Source organism: Salvia hispanica, chromosome 5, assembly GCF_023119035.1.
Source record: "Salvia hispanica cultivar TCC Black 2014 chromosome 5, UniMelb_Shisp_WGS_1.0, whole genome shotgun sequence".
NCBI lineage: Eukaryota > Viridiplantae > Streptophyta > Magnoliopsida > Lamiales > Lamiaceae > Salvia > Salvia hispanica.
In genome coordinates, this window is record NC_062969.1 from 13,182,535 (window position 1) to 13,195,691 (window position 13,157).

The 13,157-nt window shown below is 38.1% G+C and overlaps 2 protein-coding genes across 6 annotated transcripts; one reads left to right on the forward strand and one right to left on the reverse strand.

The window, feature by feature from the left end:
- On the forward strand, positions 1-2,689 carry LOC125187012. 5 transcript variants are annotated; one of them, XM_048083514.1, is made up of 7 exons: positions 1-295; positions 378-504; positions 863-976; positions 1,702-1,900; positions 1,978-2,023; positions 2,113-2,188; positions 2,353-2,689. In XM_048083514.1, exons 1-7 carry the CDS (start codon positions 239-241, stop codon positions 2,625-2,627), a joined length of 894 nt encoding a protein of 297 aa, XP_047939471.1. In that variant the 5' UTR covers positions 1-238; the 3' UTR covers positions 2,628-2,689. The 5 variants fall into 5 exon arrangements, with proteins under 5 accessions (XP_047939471.1, XP_047939473.1, XP_047939472.1 ...); XM_048083516.1 differs by having other exon boundaries at positions 863-901; XM_048083515.1 differs by having other exon boundaries at positions 378-468.
- A 1,755-nt stretch (positions 2,690-4,444) lies between these two features.
- Positions 4,445-7,542, reverse strand: LOC125187453 (probable galactinol--sucrose galactosyltransferase 6). Its single transcript, XM_048084046.1, has 4 exons — positions 7,336-7,542; positions 5,910-7,249; positions 5,483-5,827; positions 4,445-5,396 (listed from the first exon to the last, which is right to left on the reverse strand). Exons 1-4 carry the CDS (start codon positions 7,525-7,527, stop codon positions 4,706-4,708), a joined length of 2,568 nt encoding a protein of 855 aa, XP_047940003.1. The 5' UTR covers positions 7,528-7,542; the 3' UTR covers positions 4,445-4,705.
- Positions 7,543-13,157: the final 5,615 nt, after the last annotated feature.

The following is a 13,157-nucleotide window of genomic DNA, read 5'->3' on the forward strand; positions in this document are numbered from 1 at the left end:
CCGTCCCCAAATTCGATAACCTGTATCACCAACACCAAAGTTCCACCGCCCCCCTTCTCGGCTCAGCCCACCCTAGTCCCGGACTCAAGGCGCGCCTCTTTAGGTTTACTGATTCCAAGTTTGATTTGAGCAGAAAACTGATGCTTCAACATGTTTTATTTTGTCAACTGATAAAACTCAAAATTGTAACTTGTGCCAAAATCATTGAGAAGAGGGTTTATTCTATTTGATCAAGGACATGGACCTCAAGCCATTCAAGCTGGACATAGATGAGCTCATACATGAATTCACTCAAGTATTTGGTTTTAATCAACAATCACAAATTGTTCCTCCTATTTGCGGCTATAAAATGATTACCTTGCTCGTTTGGTGTGCAGTGTGAATCGAGTGCTTTTGCTGAATTCAAAAGAGTTTGGCTTTCAAGGAGGTTTTCCTACATATTCGAGGCTGCCCCTTCCACTAATCAAGGTCTCTTTATGCAGTCACTCTATGCACATTCCATTAGTAAGTTATTCCATATTTGAACTATTGAACTTGTGATGTTCCTGGTTTCTTGCAAGTTGTAAAATGTGAGTGTGTGGAGATTGGGGGTTAAAACTTGTTTTATCTGATCATAGGGTGTATGTGTTCATATTACCAATACATCAATGAGTATCTAGATGTGCACAAGCTGTCAAAATGTGTATTTGCTGCTCACTTTTCTGTAAGCAAAGAGTGAAATTGGGAAGCTTTAAGGCTATTCTCACTTTATCTGGTGGGCTTCGTTTTTTGCACGAATTACTATGTATTGATCAAGTAAACCTTTATTTTCACTTTTATTTATCCTATTGTAACTGTATAGCTGTTGTTCTTCGGATTGCAGGCTACATGGTTTCACCGGATTCTTTCTTCAACAGATTAGGTGGCCTATTTTGCTTGTACTGCCTATTTGAGACACAAATTTTCAAGCCTCCTTATAAAATTTATTTGTCTTTGGGTGAGCATTTCACTTGTTTCTCACCATGGTGTGGTTATGCCATTTGGGTGATAGATTTGATGGGGAATTCTACAATATCCAGTAATTTGTACTTCACTTGAATATCTGTGTTAATGTGGCTGCTGCCAGTTGTTAGATTTTATCGTTGTACATGTTTCTTTCTTGCTCTCTGTAGAACATTTATGGCTTAACTAGCAATACAATAAGTCTCTGTCTTGTCCTTCACTATTTTAGCCCAATTAATTACTTCATTGCTTTCTTATTTTTAATGTATATTTAACGGTCCTCTCCAAAGCACAAGCATAAATGAAATGCAAGTACATGTTCTTGAGATCTTAGAAGCAGCAAGCACATTTTTCTGGTTGGGGAATGTATATGTCAATGTTTCTGTTAACTGAAACCAGATGACTTCCACTAGTATTCATTATCTAAAGACTGTGACATTGTCCTTGAGAAAAAAAAGAGGGCTTGAAGTTGGTTCTGTTTCAATTAGGACTAGACTTTTTGCATTTCTGAATTATTGTTAATTTGATGTTGTTTTGGAAATACTTTGTTATTATATATTCTGTGGGAAAGATAATAGATGAAAACTTCTCATTCTTATTCCCCAGACCTTTATAAAGATGTGGAATTGAATTTAAAAGTACTACATAATAATTTGAGCAGCAATGAAGTCATAGTGTGTTCTCTTCCAAGCAAGCCCTTACCTTAATTTTTTTTTACAGGAGAGTTGAAACAGCTCAAGAATCTTGTAATTGAAGCAAAGGCTGCTGGTGTGAATGTAGTTACTGCTCTAGTGAAGGGTATGCTGGAGAGGAACATGTTTCTTTTCGGATTTGTAGGTGTAGATGAAGGCTCTCCAGCAGAAAGAGTGAATGAAGTAACAGGTCAACATAATGCCCGTATTCAAGCAGCATATAAGATGTAAGCTTCTGTGTTTTCTTCTATCACAACTTGGTTGACTTACCTGAAGGGTGCAATTTTTACTCATTACTCATTAGGTTATTTTCTAACTCCCGGCTTGAGCACTTCATCCACATGGACTTGGTGTGTTCCTTCACTTACCTTTTTTATTGCATAATTAACTAAACTATACTATGTTATGATATCTCTCTGTGTTTAAATCTTTCCACTAGGGCACAGAGCTTGACGTTGATCTGTTCAAGAAAAGATCGTCCGAGTATGCAGCCGCTAAGGAGCTTGCCATCAAAGGTACTTTTAATATGTTCCCAAAATTCCATTTGTCCCGCCTTATTGACTTGCATCAACACGTCTCCAGAGCATTCGATCACAACATGTGCTATCAACTGCTTTTAAAATGCATCTCTCGTTTCGCACCTTCTAATACGAGTTGTAATATCTTTGTCCTGTTGAAGAGGCTAGCCAGGTGGTTGATGTGGAAAACATAAAGCACATTGCAGAAAACCAGAGATTGATAGGTGATGTGGTTGAGCAGACCGCTGCTGATTGGAATTCCCAAAAGGAGACATTGTATCGACAAACAGGGTTCAGTCCTCCCCAGCAGGAGGAGGGAGGAAACAACAAGAAACGGAAAGAAGCTTGCGACAGCCTTGCAACGCAGGAGGATGATGAGGACTCGGAAGACCCTGATGATTTCTGCAGAGAATTGGAAGAAAGTTTGCTTTGTTAGCCATTGGAATAGGACGATTAAGGAATTTGCAATGAGGAATATACACCAGTTTAATTTCTTTACATACTTAGTAGTCTTCATGTAGATTAAGAAGCGACCCAAAATCTCCAATGAGGAATATACATCAGTTCCTGAATGAATATTATGAAGATAGAAAATAGAAAAGAGAATAAGCCTGAGCAGATTTAGGCTGAAAGTAGTCTAAATATAGCATATGCGGCCACTAGGCTGTGAAAATGCTTTAAAATAACCAAATTCAAGTCAATGTAATACCACTTGATGTTTGCCAAAGGACGAAAATATTCTCAATATCTAAACGAGACAGAAAGCTTTTGAGGCAGAGAATCACCAGCAGGAGCTGAAACAGAAAAAGAAAAGATTTTTAGGATATATGGGGTCTGGATTTGAGGGACAAATCAGTTGGATTCAGAACGGTCAGCCTACCAAGCAAATTAATTGATGACATTGAGATACAAAAAGGTTACTCTAAAATAGAAGATTCCGATTCACTTGTCAATCAGATAGCAAACCTTCCAGGCAAGCTCTCGCACTACTTTCTCCACTAAACCAATCAGTGGTAACTGGCCATTACACAGAGAACAGCAAAAGGCTATATGTAAAAGTACTTCAACCTATGCAATCTCACCGCAAGAATCAAGATCACTTACTCAAAATAAGATAGAAAGAAGGAAAAGAGATGAAAAGGAGAGGACATAAGAAACATTGCAACCTTAGCTCCATAACAATAAAAATTCTCAGTATCATGCAACCTTCATGTTTTTTGGTTCAGTATACCGTACTAGAATTTATTCTGATCCACTATTTGGTTCAGCTTCAATAACAATTAAGTGATTTATGCATGGAAAGAAGGTAGTCAACCAAGAAGAGAGTGGGAATGATGGAGGGAGAGATAAGAAATAGCCTGAAAACCTTCGCAGCACCACGCTCATAAAGAACTAGTATAATGAAACGCCTCAAACAGGGATTTGAAATTATTGCACAATATGCATCGTGGTAGTTATTGAGATCCAACGTGAATTTAAAGACATTCGCCCAAGTCTGCCCTTTACAGTAGTCACTGATTCCCCAAGGTTCTCATCAGAGGTGCTACTCACAGTGCCAAGAGATTCGTCAGCTTGCTCAAGTGCAGCCAGAGCAAATTGGCAGGCAGCTTCACTCATATTATATTGTTCAAAGAGCTGCATCACCCATTGATAATAGTGAAGCTTCCATGCTGCAATGCATGACCAATACTTGCAATAATTTTAGATTTTCAAGTTCAACATGGAGGACATAATTTCCATTAAACTGGACTGTAAATGCAGCTATTACTGCATAGTATTACATTAAGACAAGGCCAGTTAAATTGAACAAATAATGCATGCCAATTATGTCAAAAGCTTATGTAGAAATAAACTTTTCAGACAAAGGAAATCAGGAATGTATAATCCGTGATATTTTGTGAAAATGAACAGAATATAAATGTGTGGGGAATTAGTCCCGCTAATGTAACTATTTACAGGATAGAGATACAATTTCATAGCCCAGGAAATAAGCATTTCAGTCTTTATTAAGGAAATGCGCCAAAAAAGAATAGCATTGAACTAATAACAAAATAAAACTGGTGATGAGAGATACAGACATTAAGACCTCTTTTAAGTTTTTTAGGTATTTCAAGATTTTTATGATTGTTTCAAGGCTCCTTCACCAAGAGTCTATAATGACAACCATAGTAGTTAAAAAAGAAAGAATAACAGAGAAACCAGAGCCTTTGATAAGACAACTAAAACATTACTACAAAATACTCTAAAGCAAACTTGTCACATAAAATGAGATAGTATTTCAATGGTATCATCCACTTTGACATTATTGTACTGTGATTAGAATGCACTCAAGGTACAAGCACATGCTGCTGGGGTTTCTCAATGGGCCATGGTAGGTGAAAAAAGTACAACACATTGCAGCATCCATACCCATGTCCTAATCTCCTAGATCCCCCCAATGGAACAACACTATGAATCTTGCAATAAGATGATCATAGCTACATACTAGTTCCCCAAAATCTTGATACAATTACTTCACAACTCAATCTCGATCTTGTGCACCTTCTCATCCTCTCGAGGCATCTCGAGCAGGTTCAAGGTAACGAGGCCGGATGCTGAGTCATATTCAAAGTCAACGACCTCAGACCCCACCTTGCATTTTCTTGGCTTAGTCGAAGAGTAAGCACCAAACTGCCCACATCCCTTGGATTCAATGGAGACAACTGCAACGGCTTCCGAGCTTAAGTTCTCGGCTCTCTCGGCACCCACAATGCTTTCTTCCGATTGATATCCATTCCCCAAATCCGAGAGCTCTGCCCCGGCCTTCACTTCATAGTTCAGCCCTTCTATAGCTCCGCCTCCATTGAACATGTCGATGAGGCCGAACGGGGCAAAGCTGAACCCTGGCGCTAGACTCTTGATTGGTGTCACGGTGTACACCTCATGCTCAAGGACCTTAAGGGAGACAGGCATTGCCACGTTGTAAGGAAGGACGATGACTTCTCCGACCCTGTGGGAGTAGAGGGCCACGTGGCCATCCCAGTTGGAGTCAGGCGCCACATCAGAGATGAAGTGGACGTCCCGGCCCCGCACATAGCCGGTGATCGCCTCGGTTTTGGTCTGGTGGTGGGTGTTCTTCCTCTCAATACTGTTCCACGCCGCACCTTGGCAGTTGTACACGCCTAGAACCCCAGTGTGCTTGTTAATGTTCCATATCTTTAGCAGGCTGCACCACCACAACAACAATCCATCAGTAAATCATACATTCTCAAGTTTCTTTCACACTATATAAAAAAATTTCAGACTACTGACCTAACACCATCACGAGAAGGATCTGAAAAGAGGCAATCCTTGGTGGGGCGACCAGGGAGGCGAGGGCGGAGGATGGAGCCATCAGGCAAGACAAGCTTCCTAAGAAGCTCGAAGTTGTGTTTCCCCGGCGCATCACTGACATAGACAGGTCCACCACTGATTGCCCTGGCCGAACCATGGTACTCGGCTGCCGGATGCAGAGAGTGGAACATGTCCCAATCAGGCAGCATTATCTCTCCCAAAAACACACTGTTGTATGCCACAGCTGCAATGTGGATGGTGTGCGACACCGGATCACGCGGGTAGAAATCGTCCGAAGCTCTCACTATACCAGTCTGCTTCGAGCTGCATCCAAAACACACCATTAGTTAACATTCAAGAATCAATACAATTAATTAAATATGAATTTGGAAATACTAACACATACCAGTAAAGAGATTCGAGGTTGTGGCTCATACAGGCAATGATTCCATTATCAGGGAAGTTCCTGGCAACAGAGGCATCAAGAGCATTTTGATACTGCCTTGTGAGCTCGACCCTGCCTCCGAGGCCAGCACCGAGCGTCTCCAAAATGCACTGCACATCGACCTTGACGCCGTCTATGCCGGCAGCAGCCAAGTAACTATGGAGCTCATTGTAGAACTTGTACACATTCTTAGGGTTCACCAATCCCAATCCCTGCAAAGCGATAGCATCGGTTTTCCACCCCGGCTCGTTCGCAAGAACCCCCTTTGACAGCTTGGGATACTGCATAGCTGATCCGTACTCTTTCATCTCCTCCACCCCGGGCCTCACCCCGCCCCAGTACCCGGTGATGGCGTGCCACACATACACATACTTGAGCCCGTGCTTCTCCTTTGCGATGTTGACGATGTTCTTGATCCCCATCGAAGGATCCTCCTTCTTCTTGAACTTTTCATTCTCCTTGATCCCAGTCAGCCTCAGCAGCCCCTGCTCTTCCTTTTCATCTTCTTTCTTGTCGGACCCCACCGATTGCCATCCATCGTCGATGATGACGAACTTGGGAGGGGTTCCACCGGCCTCGAGGCTCTCGAGACCAGCCTCCACCCCCTCCTGCGTAACCTCTTGGTAGAATGCATCCCAGGTGCACCACCCGAAGCAGTCCACGATTCCGGGAAGCTTCTTCTCGTGCCGCAACCGGAAGGTCCCGAGGTGGAGCTTGACCGCCTTGATGGCATCCTCGATCGTGGCGAACGGATCGGTGCCGCAGCCGATGTAGACGGAGTGAGTGAAGGTGGACCCCACGGTGTCGGAATCGCCGCTCTCGAGGCACAATTCGAGCTCATCGGCGGCGTTCCCCTGCAGGCAGGCCTTGAATTTTCCTTCAATCAAGGGGAGGAACACAGTGTAGACGATTTTGTTGTCGTTGCCGGCGTCGTCGGACTCCAAATGCGAGCCCTCTTTGGTCTCGAGGAGGAGGAATTGCGTCTCCAAGGGGATGTCGCGCCCCTTGTCCCCCATTTTCTGAGCCATCCACCACAGCTTGAACCGGAAGCAGGCTAAGAAGCGGACGTCGCGTAGGGTTCCGAGGGAGACGGAGTGGCTGCACTGATCCTGGTCGAAAGCCGCCCCTAGAAACACCCCATCCGCCGCCCCCGCCGCCGCGCCGGAGGTGGCGATCACATTCTCCGGCACGTTCGTGAGAATCGTCCGATCCTTCACCACGAGCTTCCTCTCGGCGATCCGGACTGCTGGCTTGATCGTCATCGCTGGCTCCTCGCTGGATTTGCGCCCTAACTCAGTCCCCTGAAGCAAATTCAGCTCAAAATGTAAGACAAAATACAAGTAATTCAAACACTGCAGCACGGAAATTGAAGGGGAAGGAGACGTACTCGGTAAGCGAGAACGCGATTGCGTGAGGAAGACGATGATGGGAGGTTGAGCGGAGATGTATTTTTCGTGTGAAGTAAGCGTGTGAGAGAAGAAGCGAATGGTGCAATGGTGTTGAAGAAGAAGGGGGTATTTATAGGTTTTACCGGTATTCTGGAATTGGGAATTGGGATTGAGAGAGAAGAAACCACCATTATTGGCTGTTGGTGGTGGTGTTGTGAGCGCGCTCTCTCTCTCTAATGCAGAGGTATCTCGATGGGGATTGGTGGAAGGAAATCGGACGGTGGGAAAGGAGGGAGCTTCCTCGATCGGGTCGACGTCTCAATGGTAGATCGTCACGCCACGTCGGATCCACGCCGTGACGGACTATTATTCTAACGACCTAGTTGGCTTTTCGTGACAAGTTGAATTTCCAGACTTAGGAAAAAATGTTTTAAATTGGAATAAAAAATTGCTGTCATGCAGATTTTTTTTGTTTTTCTGGGGAATGGGTGCTGCAGGTCTAAAATTCCGGTCCATTTTGGGGTCGGTTATTCTGTTTTCAAGTTAAGCAAAAAAGGCACAACAATTAATGTAATCGAAATCTAAATCTAAGTCTGAAAATTAGTGTATATTCATCAAAAATTCCACAATGAGGTTTAGTTTCTCATGTTAAATCAATGTCAAAATATTTTAGCCTAATCTTATTTATATTAAAATAAATGGCTTTCGTGAGTGATAAAAAAAATATATGTATAAGTTTCGGATTTAACAACATAAAAAATTTCCTTCAAATACAAATAAATAGGTTAATTGAAAAAATGCCAAAGTTATAGTTATAATTAATTGACTATATTTAAAAGTTACAGAATTGAATAGAATTTGACTAAACTTTATAATTTTTTCAATAACGTTTTCAAATACTATTATTAATATAATTTTGGTGTTAGTTATTTTTATTATAATTTTTTCAATAACGTTTTCAAATACTATTATTAATATAATTTTGGTGTTAATTATTCTTATTTGAAGTGTTGCTATAGCATTAACAAAAATGTGATCTTTAGTGTTACTATGACTACTTGAATTTTGGTATATTGAAATTTCGAAGAATATGATGCTAATTGTGTATTTATCTCGTAGCATACACACTAATAGATTGTGTGATGAACACCTTTTGATAATAGGATAAGTTTTAACTTTCAATTGACTAGTCCGACATTCCATGTGGATACATGAGGAATAGTATCCCAAGGAATCTTTATTTTTTATTTGGATTTTTTATTACATAATGGCATGCTATAGCATGGGTTTATGTCATATACGGATATATTTTTAATAAATTTCGATCATATTAGTATTCATGTTGATTTTTAAGGAATTTGTGAGATCTATTTCACCAACTTTTATTATCACGTATGACACTTACAATTAGTGCTTAATCACTTATCTGCGTACATGAAGAACTTCTTTCAAGGAATGATCATATATAATCAACGTGTCATTATAGAATATTTTAATTTAATTACTAAGAACCCTATTAGTTTCCATTCGACCCTGCGTTAAAAATATCTATGTGGTTGTTAATTAAGTACTAAGCTTGAATAAAATAATCTAGAGAAATCTAGGCCAACTCGATGTGTACCATAATTTAAATCAATAAGATTAACATGGGACACGTGTTACACATACAATGGTGACATCATTTTCATTACAATTATTGATATAAATTAATGCTGATTGTGTGTCTCCACGTGGACTTGCGGTCCGAGCCAAATCCACGTAGCGATTATCCACGTAGATATTAATCGACATTTGATTAGGACGCATTTGTTTGGAATAAAATTAGTTCAAAATTGGGGAATGTTACAATCCAAAACAAAATTGAGTTATCAAATGTAGGTGGCAGAGGTGAATTAGGTGTGGGCAAGTGGAAAGTTTTTTCACCGCCATTTGAATATTTTACAAAATTGGTCAAATTAAGATAAGTATATTAATTTGTAGGTTCATGGTACGTAAAACTAACTCCAAATATTGACTATTATTTAATTCATGTATCAAGACTATTGAATAATATCAACTTGTTACATTCATGCGGCGTGTAAAGTCCCAAGGTATTCTCCTTGTTTTGAATAAAGAATAATCAATTTGTATCGAATCGAGATGATATTTTGTGTGTGATCCGAATTTTGTTTTTGAATATTTAAATATGATTTTTTTTTTTGGGGGGGGGGGGGGTTATACCAAATTTTAAATAAGAGTGTATAGATATTTCCAGGTCGAAACCATATAATTTATGTTGGGTAGCAAAATTTCCCACATGCTTTTGGAGTTGAAGACTTTAATTAAGTTATTTTATTGTGGCAACAAATTATAATTATGAAATCAAATTGGTGAAGCATTATAGTAATACTTAATTATTAATTATGCAGACTAATAGACTATTACATCGATCAGTCATGATCATAATTTTCTTTTCTAATAAATAAAATTATATGAATAGCTTATCCTTGTAATTAAGATTCTTCTAGAATTAAAAACATGACATTCTAGCTAATTCCATAATTATCATTCTATCGGATAACATCAAATAATTAGATAATTATTAGTCTAGTATATTCTCTAACTTTATTGGTCAATTTTCAGCTTTATCACTTAGATCTAATTTTCTTTATATTATTATTTTTAATTTGATAATAAATACAATACCTTTTGAAGATATCGTTATAATATTTACAATAGACTCACTGTGTGTATCGGACGTTAACTATTACTACTATTATGCAAACACATAGATACAATTTTCTTTTAAAAAATCTTGTATATCATGCATCCGGCGATTTCTTCTATATTCACAGTTTGAGCCTACCTAAAGCTAATTAGCTTTTCTAACTCATTTGCTTATTTCATGGTTAAACTTATTTTCCAAAATTGAGACGAAAAGTTGGACTTTTTTTTTCTATGTAATCATTATAATGTTTGCAGATACACAATTTCAATCGTTAAATTAAGTAAATCGATAAAAAAATTATTTTTCAGCTAAGTAGGATATAATGAAGACTACACCAAAATTGCTTGAGGAATCACGAGTTCTTATCGTAAAACATTTTTTATTGTTTTCTTGGAGCAATTTTGGTATCTTCGTTCTAAATTATTTTTGGGATATTGGTCTTGAAAGTCATAAATTTTTGGCAAATTTTGATATTTTTTACAAATGTTAGAAACTTTAAAAATTGTAAACTAACTTATGACCAATAATATCTCATGATTTTTTTGTGTGGAATTAATAACATTAATGATTGAGTTGACGTGGAAGATTTATCTACATTAGTCAAAATTAAATATTTACGTGGAACTGAAGGTGTACATTTGTCGCATCTCACCCAATGTTTCTCTGACACCATTTTTTGTGATGTTCAAATCTCAATCATGTAACTTGATATTAAAATTCTAGTGTTGAAGTTTTATTGATCGAAACCTACATTTCTTTAGTGTTACTTATCTCATTTTTATGTGAATATAATACTATTTTTATAATGATATAAGTATAGTTCGATCGCAAATTATATCTAATAACACGTCGATATTAATTGGGTATATTTGGTCGCACACAAACTCGTCCACATCTGATTTCCAAATTTTGAAATTTGTCCTTGTAATGTATAATTTTATGTATTTATAATTTTCCCCATCATATCGATGGATCGAAATGGAAGTGAGTTGTTTAATTCAAAAGTGATATTGTCCATATCAACTATCAATCATACAATAAACACATATCATTGTTACTATCATTATCATACAACAAACACCAGATCAGCTGATATTTTTCGTTACTTGCAAATAATGACATCATATTTCCAATGGAATGATAATCCAATCAATCATGTAGGTGCAAATTTTGGAGTGTTTCAATCATAGTATTGCCACTATTATATTGATACCTTCCAGTCTAAATCGTCCAAGTCGATTTCCTAATCAAGGGACAAAAGACATACATGCATGTGGTGAATCTTGCTATTAATTACATTAATATACTCCTAATCACTAATATATTACTTTAATTAATGGGATATTCTTTGTTGAATCTTGGCACTAGCCCCTTTTCCTCTTCTTTTTCCCCTTTTTATGAGTTTTATCTTCTTTTTTTTGACAAATCAATTTTGATTTTGAGTTCTTCTTCTTACACATATTAGTTTGATCTTCTTCTTACATATTTGTTGTTGCAAGCATATATGCACTTAGGGCTGTCAAAATGGATATCGGGTATTGGATACCCAATATCCAAACCCGAAAAATCGGGTAATTGGATACCCGATATCCGATTTTTCGAGTATCGGGATCGGGTTCGGGTATAAGATTTAAGGATTATCGGGTATCGGGTAACCCGATACCCGATCGGGTATACCCGAATTACCCGATTTTTTTAATTTTTTATATATATTTTTAATTTTATAATGTATTTATTCAATTAAATGACATATGAATCGAGTTCAGCGGTTCCAATTCTCCAAACCCAAGCTGACTAAAATTATTTACGCATTGCCCCTCTCACTCTCCCTCTACCTCTCGGCGTTCTCTCTGCCGCTGTCCACTGCCGTTTCCCTGACGCTGCCGCCGCCCATTGCAGTGTAGCAGTGCCTCCCCCCTCTCCCTCTCAGCCTGATTGTGTGAATCTGGGCAGTTCAGGATCCTTATTTCTTAGAAGAATTTCTTTTTGGCTCCATTCCACATGATTTAGGCAGTGTGTATGAGCTTTGTGAGAGTCAAGCTGGGAGAAAACTTCTTCAATGACAGCATTCCTAATACCTCAATCTACCTGCCTCAGCTTAACCTTTTTGAACTGCAAAATATTATGCTCTCTAGTAACAGTCGGAGAACACCAACTCTCATCCAATAATCAAACTAAACTTGAGCAGATGAATCTCTCAAACAATAAGCAATCCTAGTACATTAAAATCGGGACTGGATACCCGATTTTTCGGGACTGGATACCCGATCGGGTATCCAATTAGAATTTCGGATCGGGTATCGGGTATGTGATATTGGGTTTTTCGGGTTCGGGTATCCGCGGATACCCGATTTGACAGCCCTATATGCACTTATGAACCATGAAGAATTGAGTCGAGATAATTTCAAAGGTCACTAGATACCATATCATTAGTTAATAGTGAGTTGATCTCAACAATTACATTCTATTATGGCATGCACTTTCAACCCTCCCATTAGGCCTGTCAAAATGGATATCGGGTATTGGATACCCAATATCCAAACCCGAAAAAGTCGGATAATTGGATACCCAAAACCCGATTTTTCGGGTATCGGATCGGGATCGGGTAATGAGAATTTTGGATTATCGGGTATCGGATTATCCGATATCCGATCGGGTATACCCGAATTAACCGATTTATCCGATTTATTTTCTAAAATTAATAAATTATATTTTTATTATAATTATATATAATTTAATTTCTTAACTATAATTTAATTAATACTTAATAGTTAGCATATAAGATATGTAATTTAATTTTTTAAATTTTATTGACTTGTGATATTTATAATTTTGAATTTTTAGATGATATTATTGTTAGATCTTGATTCTTATGAATTGAATTATTGAATTGTGATATTTATAAAGGATGAATGTTTGAACTTATGAATTTTGATGGTTATTGACTTATTGTGGATGGATGAAAGATGCTAATATGTATAGCTTATGAATTTTGTATTTTTCAAAGTTTGTAGTTATTTTCTTTTAAATTCGAACTACTACAAGAATTTTATATTTCTAAAAGTTTGTTGTTATTTTCTCTTAAATTCAAGCTACTATAAGAATTTTGTATTT

What these genes read in the sequence shown, in the direction of transcription:
- LOC125187012 (XM_048083514.1), top strand. Translation starts at nt 239, where the DNA reads ATGGACCTCAAGCCATTCAAGCTGGACATAGATGAGCTCATACATGAA. An exon ending in ACTCTATGCACATTCCATTA is followed by an intron (nt 505 to 862) that starts GTAAGTTATTCC and finishes TTCGGATTGCAG; the next exon opens with GCTACATGGTTTCACCGGAT. An exon ending in ACTTCATCCACATGGACTTG is followed by an intron (nt 2,024 to 2,112) that starts GTGTGTTCCTTC and finishes TCTTTCCACTAG; the next exon opens with GGCACAGAGCTTGACGTTGA.
- LOC125187453 (XM_048084046.1), bottom strand. Translation starts at nt 7,527, where the DNA reads ATGGTGGTTTCTTCTCTCTCAATCCCAATTCCCAATTCCAGAATACCG. An exon ending in ATCGCGTTCTCGCTTACCGA is followed by an intron (nt 7,250 to 7,335) that starts GTACGTCTCCTT and finishes AATTTGCTTCAG; the next exon opens with GGGACTGAGTTAGGGCGCAA. An exon ending in AACCTCGAATCTCTTTACTG is followed by an intron (nt 5,828 to 5,909) that starts GTATGTGTTAGT and finishes TTTTGGATGCAG; the next exon opens with CTCGAAGCAGACTGGTATAG.